This window comes from Pelodiscus sinensis, chromosome 17 (assembly GCF_049634645.1).
Source record: "Pelodiscus sinensis isolate JC-2024 chromosome 17, ASM4963464v1, whole genome shotgun sequence".
NCBI lineage: Eukaryota > Metazoa > Chordata > Testudines > Trionychidae > Pelodiscus > Pelodiscus sinensis.
The window spans coordinates 20,123,155-20,137,161 of NC_134727.1; the positions used below are offsets into that span (position 1 = coordinate 20,123,155).

At 40.6% G+C, this 14,007-nt stretch overlaps 1 protein-coding gene across 3 annotated transcripts in view; it reads left to right on the top strand.

The window, feature by feature from the left end:
• The first annotated feature begins 481 nt into the window (after positions 1-481).
• Positions 482-14,007, top strand: part of SFXN1 (sideroflexin 1) — a 38,869-nt gene continuing 25,343 nt past the window's right edge. For all 3 annotated transcript variants that reach the window (XR_012896325.1, XM_075900283.1, XM_075900284.1), the window contains exons 1-2: positions 482-584; positions 13,490-13,664. Coding sequence is in view for 2 of the 3 variants with exons in the window: in XM_075900283.1 (XP_075756398.1) it covers positions 13,495-13,664 (170 nt within the window). In the remaining variant the exon portion in view is untranslated. The remainder of the gene's footprint in view (positions 585-13,489; positions 13,665-14,007) is intronic.

The following is a 14,007-nucleotide window of genomic DNA, read 5'->3' on the forward strand; positions in this document are numbered from 1 at the left end:
GCTCCTGAGCAGCCCTAACATGACACATCAAGGCAAGAGTCAGAGTTTGAAAGCACACCCTACAACACCGCAAAGCTGAATTGTGAAAGGAGGCTGGTATGGGAGCACCCCGCAGCGTCCTTGCCCCTCACCGGGATGGGCGGGCAGAGAGGCAGCAGAACCCGAAGAGAAGTGGGACTGTCTTCTGTCAGCATCCCAGCCAGGGCAGGGCAGTGGGGCAGGGCAGTGACCTCTAGGGGCTGCAAGGAGGCCTCCTTACAAAACGGGGGGGGGGGGGCGGAAATAACAAACTCGGGCTGATGACAATGATTTTTCTGCGGGCGGGGGAGGGGGATCAAGCCCATCCACCTGCCCTCCCTTTCCCTGCATTCGGCCCCAGCTGCCTCTCCCCTCCGTAGTCCCCTGCTCCGGCCTCGCTCGGCGCCCCCATCTCTCCCTGCCTCGTCTCCACCGCGTGCTGCCCCCCGCCCCCAGCTCGGCTCGTCTCCTCCCCTCGGCGGGCCGGGCGCCCGCCTCCCCCTCCGCCTGGCCCGGCGCTGGCTGACTCTCTTCCGGCGGGCTGTGCAGAGCGGCGGGCGGGCGCTGTGAGTACGCGACAGCGGGAGCCCCGCAGTCCAAGGGTTAAAGCCACCTTCCCCCCTCCCTCTCCCTCCCGGAGCAGCCTCGGGGGTGGGGGGGCTAAGCTTCCTGCCGCAGCCCCCTTCCCGCTCGGGGGGGGGGTCGTCTCTGCCGGGAAGCCTTTTCCCTAGGAGGGAGCCCCCACTGCAGCAAGCCCCTCCTCCCCCAGGGATCCACTCCAGAGGCAATCGCATCCCCACTGGTGACTAGGTGGCAGCTTGCCGAGGGGGGTGGGGGGGTTATATCCTTATGCAGAATCCCTCCCCCATGCAAGAGGGGAGGCTGGGGTGAGCCCCTAATAGTGCAGCCTGCCTCCAGCGTGAGCCCCACTAAACAGGCGCGCAGTTGCAGGCTCCGCGGGGGCCCTGCTCTCCCGGGTTCAGAGGCTAGTACCATGCACAGTGGCACACGCGCCCTGGCTGTGCTGCATCTGCTGCGCCTCGGGGACATCCCAGCTACACCGCACGTGCCTTGAGTAATGCACCCCGTTTGGGAAGGGATGTCTTCTTAACATGAGGACATGAAGGGGGCAGATTTAAACCGAGGCACAGTGAAGACCCCCCCCAGTTTCGATCGTTTCAGGAAAGGGGGGGCATTTTAATGAAGGAAGCTACCATGCTGAGGGCTAGATGCGTGTGAGTGCCTAGAGAGAGGCGGAGGTGATCCCTGCTTCGCTTTCCTGTTTACAGCGATAAGGCGAAGAAAACACATTAACCCGCCAAAGGAGGCAAGTTGGAAGCAGTTGCCCTCGGAAATGAAAGGAAGAGATTGAAATAACTGTTCGTTAGCAGCCACGCTCATTGAAAAAAATAGGGGAGAATGTGTGAGGAATGCCCGCCTCCGTGTGCTCTGCTGTGCCTCATTCGGGGGCTGCAGGCATCAGAGGAGGGGTTGTAAATTGAAAGCAGGCTGCTGGGCTGGCTCCTGCAAACCTCTAGCATCTGGAGGTAGCTTGAGTGCAGAATGATGAAATCTCGCTTTAAGTTACACACTAAAGATGGCTGCTGTACTGAGGCGCAGCTTCAGCAGCCGTATCCATTTAACACGAGGCTATAGCTTTTGTTGCTAGGCTACAAGCAGGGCTCACTATGTCCTTTAGTAAATCCGTCTGGCAATGCTGCTGTGATGTGAGGGGCTGGTGCTAGCATGTGATGTGTTTGTATTAATGCCATGTAAGAAGTAGCCATTGGAGTCAAAGCTTTCTGGTTAAAACTGATCTTTATCACCAAAAGCTATTTTAAGGGGGAAAAAACTTGGCTACTGGTTTGTCCCGCCCTCTCAGACTGCTGCTGACTCCCAGCGATCTTCTTTTAAACTAGGTCTGCCAGAATTAGGCATAGAGAGCACACCGCTGCTCAGTGACAGAGATACATTTTAAATATTTTGGTGAAAATCTGTCATCATATAAAGATGCTCCTTTCCCCAAGATTATCCTCCCTGAAGCCAATCTAGCAGTAATTACACTCAAAATGGGAGGTGTTGGCCTGATGTCTTTGGAGGCTGAAGTCCTTTAATCATCAGAACAGTTACAGAAGGAGCAGTCATGGTGGGTGCCATCCCATCCTTGCCTTGTCAGAGAGCTTCAGCCCTGAAGTAGAGGGTCACCTTTTCCAATTGGGAGGGTAGTTCAGTCCCCAGGGTCATGCAGTCCCTGGCTTCGCCATAGAAACTGCTCAAAAAACAGGTCTTTGCAGTGGGCATTTTCAGGTCTAGGAGAGGGAAAATACATGTCCGTTGGAGGCAGGACTGAGGCTACCCAAAAGGAGTACATCTATACAGCAGTTAAACATCTGTAGCTGGCCTGGGTCGGCGGAATTGGGCTTGAGCTGCAGGGATGTAAAATTGCTGTGTAGCTCCTTGGGCTGGACATGGTGTGGGAGAAGGGGAGGGAGGGATGTCTCAGAGTCCAGGCTCCAGCCCAAGCCCAGTCATTCACACACCCATTTTTAACTCTGCAGTCCAAGCTGGCATCAGCTGCTCCAGGCCAGCCATGGTCATGCTGCAGGTCTTTCATTCTAGTGTAGAGGCTAGGGATGAAAAATCCCATTTAATTAGTTGGACTGGAGTGGCACCCTCCCCTCCTCCCCTCCTTCAGTGAGGCTGGAGCACCCCCAGCCCCCACTGGTTAATCATAATCGGTAAGCATCACCTATTAAAGATGATGCTTACTGGTTAACTGGTTAACCATTCACATCTCTACTAGAGGCCACTATGTTCATTTCAAAATAAAGTTACTGAGAATTGTTAGCAAGTTTTTATAGCAGTTGCATCCTCATAAACTATCCTGTGCTGTTTGCTGCATCATAATAAATTATAAGGGTGTTGGCTCAAATTAAGTTACTGCCATTATCTTAAATGAGCTTTTGCATCACAGAAGCTTGGTTTAATGCACTGTTCCATGATTGCACAGGGTTTGAAAAATGGACCCAACTTCTACTAGCCCAAACACTAAGGCTACGTCTACACTGGCCCCTTCTTCGGAAGAGGCATGCTAATTTCTAACTTTGGAATAAGGAAATCCGCGGGGGATTTAAATATCCCCCGTGGGATTTAAATAAACATGGCCGCCGCTTTTTTTCCGGCTTGGGGAAAAGCCGGAAAAGTGTGTCCAGACTGGCGCGATCCTCCGGAATAAAGCCCTTTGAAGTAGGAATAAGAGATCCTCCGGAAAAGGGCTTTATTCCGGAGGATCGCGCCAGTCTGGATGCTCGGGGGCAGTCGCTGCAGGGTGGCCATTGGGAGCTGCTGCAGCCCATGATCCGAGCGTGCGGTACCTGATGGCAGCTATAAGGGGAGCTGCGCGCTGCGCACCCCATACAGCTGTCATCAGGCACCCCCCATCGGTTGGCGCCCTGGGCAGCTGCCCGGCTCGCCCATACCTCTGTCCGGCCCTGATTAGCTGTCCCCTTTTTACTCTGGCTCTGGAGATGTCTACCTGTAGAATTAGGAAAACCTCACTGCCTCAGGTTATATTTGGTTCACTTTTAGAAGTTTATGTTCACAATTATAAGGTCTAGAAATTTTATTTTTATTTTATTCAATGAAAACTTAAATTCTGCAGAAACTAGTAACACTTGTACCCAGAAGATTTCTACTCACCTGGAAGTTAATAAATAATTTGTCACTGTGATTTTAGTAACCAGTACAATTTAAACTTTTCTAAAACCTTAAGTTTTGACTACAGTTAAATTCTGTGCTTTTCATTTATATTTTAATGTGAGTAAAAAAGTTACTGAGTACATGGGCCTTTGAAAACTCATCTAATCTATAACTATTTCAATCACATATAGTTACTGCTTCGTTTGTGACTGTTGCTTTGCTTTACAAAGTACCTATACAGAGCATTTTACATTTAAAAAAGAAAAAAAAGTGAACTTTGAAACATTACAGTTGAGAGTTTAATTCCTGACAGTATCTGAATGAGAAGTTTTCAGATTTGTTGCAGCTACAGTTGTTATCCTTTAAACAAAGTTTAAAGTCTTCCACTGCTGCCAATTACATGCTAGCAGCATTCCTTTGTACTAAAAACTGTAGTTTAGACTTTGCTCTGGTTTGTGATTTCATTTTCAGAGAGGATACTGTCACTTCTTATTATATTTATCAACTTTAATACCCACTAAGTTTGGTGCAGAACGCTTTAAAAAATTGCTAATATTTTCATGTTATCAGAGAGTAAGGAAGGAAGGGCACGCTTGAGTGTGTTTGGTAGTACTGCTTTTAGATACTCCTTCCAATAACCCTCCTAAATATCAGTGGGGGAGCAGACAAGACATAAAAACTATTAAGTAAGGTGTCTATCAAAAACTGATTGTAATAAATTAATCAATTAAAAATGACTGTGAACCTTAAAGAATTTCTCTTTGTTGGTGCACAAACATTGTTTATAGTACGTTATATATGAAGACAAGGACCCTGGTCTGACAAGTCTAGTCTAAGGCTATGATTTTGCAAAGAATTGCCTATGGACTACTCACCATGCAGCAACTAAGCACAGGCATGGTTTTTGTTTTGTTTTTGTTTGTTTGTGTTGGTTTTTTGTAGGACTAATGCATTCCTAGTTCCAACCAATGAAACTACTCACACACTTAAAATGATGTATATTTGTCAGTATTTGCAAGACCTGGGGCTAAATGGAACATAATACAGACTAAGGATGTTTAATTTAGATTAATTGGCTAATTGAATAGTTGATGCAATCTGCATTGACTATTCGATTAGTTGATAAGGGCGCCTCCGCCTTTGAAGTGTAGCAACAGCCACAAGGCTAACTTAAGGCTATCCAACTAACTTAATCTGGACAAGATCTTTAACATTGTATTGAAGTTAGACTAATATGACATAAAAGAGATTTTTTTTATCCAACTTAATCTGGACTCAGTGTGGTCCAGTAGATAAGGCATTGGACCTAATCATTGGCTGACACTGTTGTAGGAGAATTAGTTTCTGTTTCTACTTCTAACATGGACTTTTTCTCTTCCCTTTAACAAATCCTATAATCTCTCTCTGACTCAATTTCCCCATTTGTAAATTCAGGATAATGGTTTACTCTTTTATCATTCTGAGCTCTACGAGTAAAAAGTGTTTTATAAATATTGTTGTTTATAATATTTTCCTCATAATCTTGAATTCTGGATTAGAACCATCCGAACCTGTATGTACAAGTTTGATTTAAAATAAATATACTCTGAGTTCAAAATATACTCTGAATCAAAAAGTAACACATTTAAAATGCTGTTTATATAGCCACAAAAGAAGCCACTATTTAATTGTGTTATATAAAAATATCGTTGGGGTTTTTAATACTTTCCCGTAGAGCATGTGTTCTTCCATTGTGAAAGTCACTTCAGCTTGACCGTTCAGTATGAATTATGTTAATAGTTGACATGTCTGAATAATTAATTTTGTTTTTCAGCATCTCTGCTAATGAGCTGTTTGAAAAGGAATGCTGACAATAACTGGAAGTTGAATACCTCATGAGATAATTGTGCTGTTTGTGTTTAATTTTCTCAGATTTTGAAGCATCAGGGACAACAATGTCTTGGCGCTATTGTTTCAAGACTCTTATTAAATAGATTAGTCAACTTCTTACGGTGTTTATTAAATAATGTAATCTCTAGAAGTGGTAAAATAAGATGCCAAAAAAGAACAGTAAACAATTTAATAGCTATTGAGTTCTGTCTTCATCAGGTGGCTGTAGCTGCTGAGATCTTATTACAAGATTTGTTCATTTACTTCCATGTATGCTCCCTTTAAAATTTTTAATTAAATGTATCTGATATTCTGAGTTATCTTAATTTGTTGTAGCTCGAGTGTCTATTTTTTCTTACTATTTTATTAGTAATATTCAGGTATAGATTTTATAGCACTAAAGATATAGTTCAGATCACAGTATAAATGAGGAGTACCTCCAGTGAAGTGAGTGGAGTTGAACAGGTGGACAACTGGTATAAGTGAGATCAGAATCTGGCCTTACATAATTTGTTACAAAATTTATTTTATCACTTCTGGTGTTGGATTTTTGGGCCTCCAGGTTGGTTAAATAAGCTGCAGCATTCCTCTAGGTCAACAATGGGCAACCTAGACTAGTGAGTGGGCTGCCTGAGTTGCCCTCATCTTAGTAAGCCACATGATTGTTGTAACCAAGATGGTCTCTCAGAATAGGGTGGTTTTGCTAACTGCACTTGCATACTTAGAATTTGTGGGGTGTGCTGATTGAACCATAGCAGAACTTTGATTGGATGCAGGGGGAACACATGGTTCTCACAATATGGTGTGCAATCAGCACGCAGCTCACTTCGCATGCCCTTGTTTTACATGCATGTCACGTTAATAATACCAGTGGGAAACAAACTACAGAGATGGGAATGGATGGAATCTGGCAATACTATGCCTGGGCAATGGTAAACAAAATGTCTTGTGGGCAACATCTAGAACCCCAATGGGTTGCAGGTTGCTCATCACTGCTCTAGAGAAATATAAGAACATACATAAGCCATACTGGGTCAGACCAAAGGTCCATCTAGCTCAATATCCTGTCTGCCGACAGTGGCCAATGTCAGATGCCCCAGAGGGAGTGAACACAACAGGTAATCCTCACGTGATCCCTCTCCTGTCACCCAATCCCAGCCTCTAACAGAGGCTAGTGACACCATTCCTACTCACCCTGACTAATAGCCATTGATGGACCTAACCTCCATGAATTTATCTAGCTTTTATTTGAACCCTGTTAAAGTCCTAGTCTTCGCAACATCCTCTGGCAAGGAGTTCCTGCAGGCTCATTATTTCACCAAAAAAGAGGACTGGTCCTTCCAGTTAAGTAGGATGTCTTCAATGCATTTAAAAATAGCCACGATAAAAATATCTTTGTGCACAGTTCCTGTTTTTTATTTCATAGTTGAAGGCTTTTTTGCTTATAGAAGTATAAGCAAGGCAAAGTAAAGAAGAGAAACAGTTTCCAAAGTATTTGTTAAAATGTTTCGCTTGTATAGTTTAGAATATATTGGATTTTATGTCCAGGTGGAGCACTCTCTCCTGGATGGAGCAGGCTCTGTCTGCAGCAGGGGAGAGGGTTGCTCCAGTCCAGGCCACCCACTTGCCCCCATTTAAGAGATTAACTAGTTAACTAATTAAACAGGATTTACATCCCTACTTTAGACAGTGTCTTAACTAACTTTACCATGCTTGGCTCCAGTTCATCACCACCTAAGCACAGAATAAAAACAGTCCTATCCAGCCTGTGTCTATCTTTGCACATGTTTCTCAGCAGACAGACACTGAAAACCCACAACATACAACACTCAAGACCTGGTTGTTAAGCTGGACAGAATAGAGCCATTAATTCATTTTTATGAGACTATAAGTGTAGGAATAGCATGTTTGTGATAAGATTGAATTTTAACTGTTATTTTTAAATGACAAATTTAGTATTTTATTGATGATTTTAAAAAATTAAAAATTGATTGAAATAAAAAATGTGATTTAAATAAAAACTGACTATTTACTGTTTTAAAGAAATAATCCATTTTTAGTTTATTGATGGAGACATTGGTTTAAGGGATGATGAACCTTTTTTGTGTTGGGGGCCTCTAACCCGCAGAAAAATCAAGAGCCACACATGTGAGAAGCAAAAAAATAAAAACAAAAAAACACCTCTCTGGTGTGGCCCCCAACCTCATCACACACCAGAGCCTTGGTGGGGAGAGCAGGACAGGCTAGTAGATTTTGTGTACTCCAGACTCCTCAATCAAGAGTATGATCCTGTAACTACTGAGAATATGACACTGAAGTCATGATGAGAACTCTGTGAAAAGAGGTTATGCAGGAAAGTATAGGAGAGAAACAGAGAAGAAAATAGGAAGTGATAAGTCTATAAGAAATCTAAGAGGTTCAGAAATTGTGTGTAGAATTGGTTGAAAAATAGTTGAAACCAGGGTTTTTCAAACTCTTGAGTTGCAGTTTATAAGGGCAAGCTGCTAGCAAGATACAAGATGCTTTGTTTACCTGCACCTCTACAGATACAGGAAATCATAGCTCCTATTGCCTGTGGATTGCTGTTCCTGGCCAATGGGAGCTGCAGGAAGCGGTGTGGACCAGCTCCCATTGGCCAGGAACAGCGAATCATATCCAATGGATGGTGCGATCGCCCATACCTGCAAAGACAGACATAAACAAAGTGTCTCACAAGCTGTGACTCAGAGTTTGAAAAACCCTGTTTTAAAATGTCCTGAGGATTCTTTTTAATTTTAAGAATGTTAAAAATTTCATCAAATGTTTCAGTTGTAGAAATATTTTAGCCATCTCCACAAGTAACTGAAAACCTGCCTTTTCTGAAAAATATTTTTAATTTTTTTTTAAATCAGATTTTTAATGAGAAATGTATTGTAAAACTTTAAATGACTGAAACATCAAGCAGTTCCTACCAACTCTAGCTAAGTAGAATGGTGAAAATTATGTATCTGTATGTGGGTGCAAAAGCATCTCAGTGTAATTTACACAAAGAAGGTCCTACTTTAACAGACATTGTTTTACTCCTTCTTAGTTGCCCTCCTTGTGTAAGCTGCAGCAGTTCAGGCTTGCTTACTTTCACCTATCAGTCAATAATTTACAGTTTACCTCTGAATTTGAGGAAACACTAATGTTTAAATGAATGCACAAATTCACTATGTTAGCTCTACTTTGATGATTAAATCAGAGTTCAGGCATATATGGTTTTCTAAATAGTCCCTAGCATTGTGTGAACCTTATGAAATGTCAAACCCTTTTTAAAACAAAATGATACTTCAAAATGAATACAGCTTCTCTTTGTGGACCTTTTTCTTACATATGGGAAGGATTCTATAGCACTGTGAAATAATTCCTCACATAACATGTTAGAGATTAAAAATGAGCTATTTTCAACAAGTGTATGAAAGCAAAAGTTCATTGTCCTAAATACATATATAATGGGTTATACTGGCTTGTTTCAAGTTACTATACAAAATCTCAATAGTATTCTAAACGACTATACGATGAAAATATACATTAATTGTATCATATTAATACAGGTTTACATTTTCATTTATTTGAATGCTTGTAACATTGTTGATGTTATGGAGAAAGGTACAGTACATTTCCAGGGAGGTTAAAAACTATAATTTAGATACACAACGTGCTAGACCTAATCATTTGAAAGTAACAGAGTTTATTCTTTTGCCCCTCCCTTTTTCTATGCAGTTTTTTATTGTTAGTAAACTGTATCTTCCCATAGTGTATAATGATTTGGTGTGACAAGTTTCTGACATGGGATCAAACATTACCTAAGTGGATCTGGTAGAATCACCTGCATTCATATCAATAGTCTGTCTACTAAAATACATTGGGATATCTCCCAGAGATCAAATTGATGCCTAATTATACTAATTGCAATGAATCTCACTTAATTGCTTGAAATCTTCTTGAAAATCTCTTGGAAGTTTCAACTAATGCTTAATGTGTGAGCCTTTGTTGAATAAGGCAAGACCAAGAGATGCTTTTGATGCCGTCTTTGTGCTGACTCAATTTATTTCCACATGCTAGTTAATAATCTGTGAAGCTCACTAGAAGACAATTGGGAATTATTTTTCTTCCTTCCCTCCCTCCCCCACTTGGAGAATTTCTTGATTCCAAAAGCTGGGAGGACTTTCAATCAAAAGCATCCGTAGTCTAAATCAGCTTCCTAATCTCCAGTATGGATGTGGATGACATTTTATATCTCTAACAACCTTTTGTAGTTTTGGTTAAGAAGAAGACCAAGACATTTCTATCTGTAGATAACTTAATTGTTGTTCCAAAGACTTCCAAAGTGGTCTTGAAGTGGAAAAAAAGGACTTTGAGTAACCTGTTTTGTCTGTTGGATGTGTTAGTCTCACAGCCTGTCATGAATGGTCTATTTCTGCTTTGGTATAAAATTCATATACTTGAAGATGTTTTTAGAAGTTGTGTTATAAAGGGCTTCCTTTTATCCTTTTTTCTCTACTCATCTAATTTGGATCTAATGGTCTCATACAATTCAAATAGCTTTCATAATTTGTGCCTGATTTTTATCCATTAATAAGCAAGCATCAACTAAGTAAAAAGAGAAACTAAATTAAGATGAGAATACTCCTCAGAATTTGCTCGCGTAAACAACAAAGAACTATCCAGATTCAATGACGCAGCAATCCAAGTATAATTGATGAACTCCAGTGTCTTCACTAATTTTTCTCACAAACAGCATTATACTTGTCTCTGATCGGAATATGAAGAAAGCCACGTGGAGGGTCAGACATACTGGAGTAGTGTAGACTAATAAGCAGCTGTGCCACCCGTGCCCTCCAATCCAGGGTGCGTTATGATGTCTTGCTGTAACAGTTCCAACCTGGGTTGCTCACAAACAGCCTTCCTGTATGTATGTACAGCCTTCCTGAGTGTTTGTAGGTAACTGCAGCCTGCAAGCCATACTTGGGTTACACTTTGGTTCTCACCAACCTGTGTTATACTTCAGGGTGACCACCAACATACTCCCGGTCTTAGATTTCTCCCCAGAAATGTATGTCCTATACTACCCAGCTCTTTCTTGGACAATACAAGTTTATATAAAGTCTGTTGTTTCTTTAATAGAAATAATATACATGCAACTCACCACCCGAATGGAGTTTCCCAAACTTCAGTTTAAACTGTCTGGATTAGATAAAATAATTAAATAAGTTTATTAGCTACAAAAAGAAGAATTTTAAGTGAAAACAAGTAATAAAAGTTAGAAATGGCAAGAAGAAAGAAAATAAAGTTGCCAAGCAATTAAAATATTAATCGGGATGAATCATGCTGTTAATAATAGAATATCATTTATTTAAATATTTTGGATCTTTTCTGCCTTTTCAAATGTTTTTATTTCAACTACAACACAGGATATGAAGTGTACAGTGTTGTTTTTATATTTATTTTTCTTACAAATATTTGAATTGTAGTTTCCTCATCACAGTGTGGCACTTATAGAACTTCTGAAAGCATGTTCCATACCTTGTCCTTCTCAGACTTTAGAAGGCATTTCAGATTCTTAAATCTTGGGTAAGTCTGTAGCTATCTTTAGAAAACTCACATTGGTACTTTGTGTTTTGTCAAATCTGCAGTGAACATGTTCTTAAAAAGAACATGTGTTGGGTCATCATCCGAGGCTGCTATAACAGGGGCAAGCAATAAAAATGGTGATGGTTTGCTAGGGTTAGCCTCTGGCAAGCCATTGCCACTATATTTAGCTGTACCTCCCGGGTAGGGGTGATCGCAGCTCTTGCTGGCTGCAGTCGCTGTGTCCGGCTAAGAGGAATGTCAGGAAGCAGTGGGCCATTATTTGCCTACCCCTGTGCTATAACAAGAAATATTTGGCAAAATGTGGGTAAAACCCAGAGCAGGAGATATATAATTCTCCCCCAAGGAGTTGTCACAAATTTAATTAGCGCATTATTTTTATAACAAGCAGCATCAACATGGGAGCTTGTCCTCTGGGATGGTGGCCAAAGCACAAAGGGCATACAAAAGTTCAGCATATCTGCCATGTGAATATCTTGCAATGCCTGCTATGAAAGTGCCATTTGAATGCCTATTCTCACTTTCAGATTACATTCTAAATAAGAAGTGAATGGCATAATCTCCTGCAAATGTAAACAAACTTGTTTCTGTAAGCGGCTAGCTGAACAAAAAGTGAGACTGAGTGGACTAGTAAACTCTAAAGATTTATATCGTTTCGGTTTTGAGTGCAATTATGTAGCAAATTAGATTTGTAAGTTGCACTTTCACAATAAAAAGATTGCACAACGGTACCTATACGAGATACATTAAAAATATTATTTTAAAATAATTTTACAGTTTAATTATTTGTAATAAAAATAATATAAAGTGAGCACTGTACACTCTGTATTCTGTGTTGTAACTGAAAATGTAGAAAAACATCCACAAATATTTTATACATTTCACATGGTATTCTATTGTTTAGAAGCTCAATTAAAACTGTGATTAATCATGATTAATTTTTTTGAGTTAATTGTGTGTTAACTGCAATTAATTGACAGCCTTAAAATAAAAATAAAACACAACGGTGCCTAACAAACTATGTTAAATTCAAAGCAAAGCTTTTTCACCACATGCTTTCAACAATCTTACTTACCAGACTTCTTAGTCAGGACCCCTTATCCCAGAATCCAACAAATGCTTCCTTGGGTGCTTCAGGTGCCCTAATTGCAAGGAGAATAAGAGAGGTGCCCTGGCGTGTTTGTCTCTCTGTTTTATAATATTAGTTCCCCCCTTGAAAAAATATTTCTAGTTGAGTACCCAGAATCAAAAATCTACAAGGAAGGATTTTTTTTCCACCTGTTTGTGCTTCCAGTGTTTCTGTTCCTGTGTGATGATTCTTTACTGCATAAATGCAAATTAAGCAGAACACACATTCCTTTGTTTGACACTGACTTGTTTCCCAATCTCTGCTGGAATACATTTTGTTAACACCATAGATAGAGATCTTAAAACTTCAAATGCAGTGTTGCCATGCTTATTTTTTCAGGGAAGTATTGACCTACAGATATTTGAACTGTAAACATTATAAACAAGACATGCTTTTTACCTGAATTATTAGTGTGTAGGTATGTGAATACAGGGCTATATTCTATTATATGAGAGATCACTTTTTTATTGTGTTTTACATCTCCTAGGCTACGTCTACATTGGCCCCTTCTCCGGAAGAGACATGTTAATTTCCAACTTCAGAATAGGGAAATCCGCGGGGGATTTAAATATCCCCGCGGGATTTAAATAAACATGGCCGCCGCTTTTTTTCCGGCTTGGGGAAAAGCCGGAAAAAAGCGTCAAGACTGGCGCAATCCTCCGGAATAAAGCCCTTTTCCGGAGGATCTCTTATTCCTACTTTGAAGTAGGAATAAGAATAAGAGATCCTCCGGAAAAGGGCTTTATTCCGGAGGATCGCGCCAGTCTAGACACTTTTTTCTTCCACTATTTGATCTGAGGAAGTGGGTCTGGCCCACGAAAGCTCATCATCTAATAAACCATCTTGTTAGTCTTTAAAGTGCTACATAGTCCTGCATTTTGCTTCAGCTACACCAGACTAAGACGGCTACATTTCTATTACTAATTAATATTAGTTACTTCGTTGTTGGTGGAAAGCATATGGGATACATACATTGCATTTGAAGTATGTACTTGCTCATTTAGGATACAGTCCTACATGGTCCTCAGCATTTGTACATCATCACTTTTTCATAGTATTTTAGAGTGTTTGGCCCATAGCAAGATGACACCTTTTAAAGATATTCAGTACATAAAGCACTGCAAGAATTATCAAACTGAAATCTTTTCTCCTTGTACACAGAGTTCATGAAAATGTCATCAGATATACCATTAGACATTAATATCAAGGAACCCCGCTGGGATCAAAGCACTTTTGTTGGAAGAGCCAATCATTTCTTTACTGTAACGGATCCCAGGAATATTTTATTACCTAATGAACAACTAGAAAATGCAAGAAAAATAGTGCATGATTACAGGTATGATAGCTGGATATATTTGGCCTTTGGTAATAATAACAATTTTTATTCGATCATAAATGATTAAATTTGCTAAGTGTCTCACATATCAGTTGGTGATTATATCTGTCTAATGAAATATTTTAAACATTTTTAAAGCGATATAGCTTCCTTTAGGTATCATATAGTATCTTTTTGTAATGCCAAGTGTATGTGATATTTAAAATAGTAGTATCCAGAGTTATGAATTAAGCTACGTGGTCTGAGAATCAGGGTTAAGGAACCACTCTTGTCTGTGGATGATCTTCTAATTTCAATAAAGGGTTGGTATGACAGATGTACTTAGAGCTGTCTTTGACTGTTC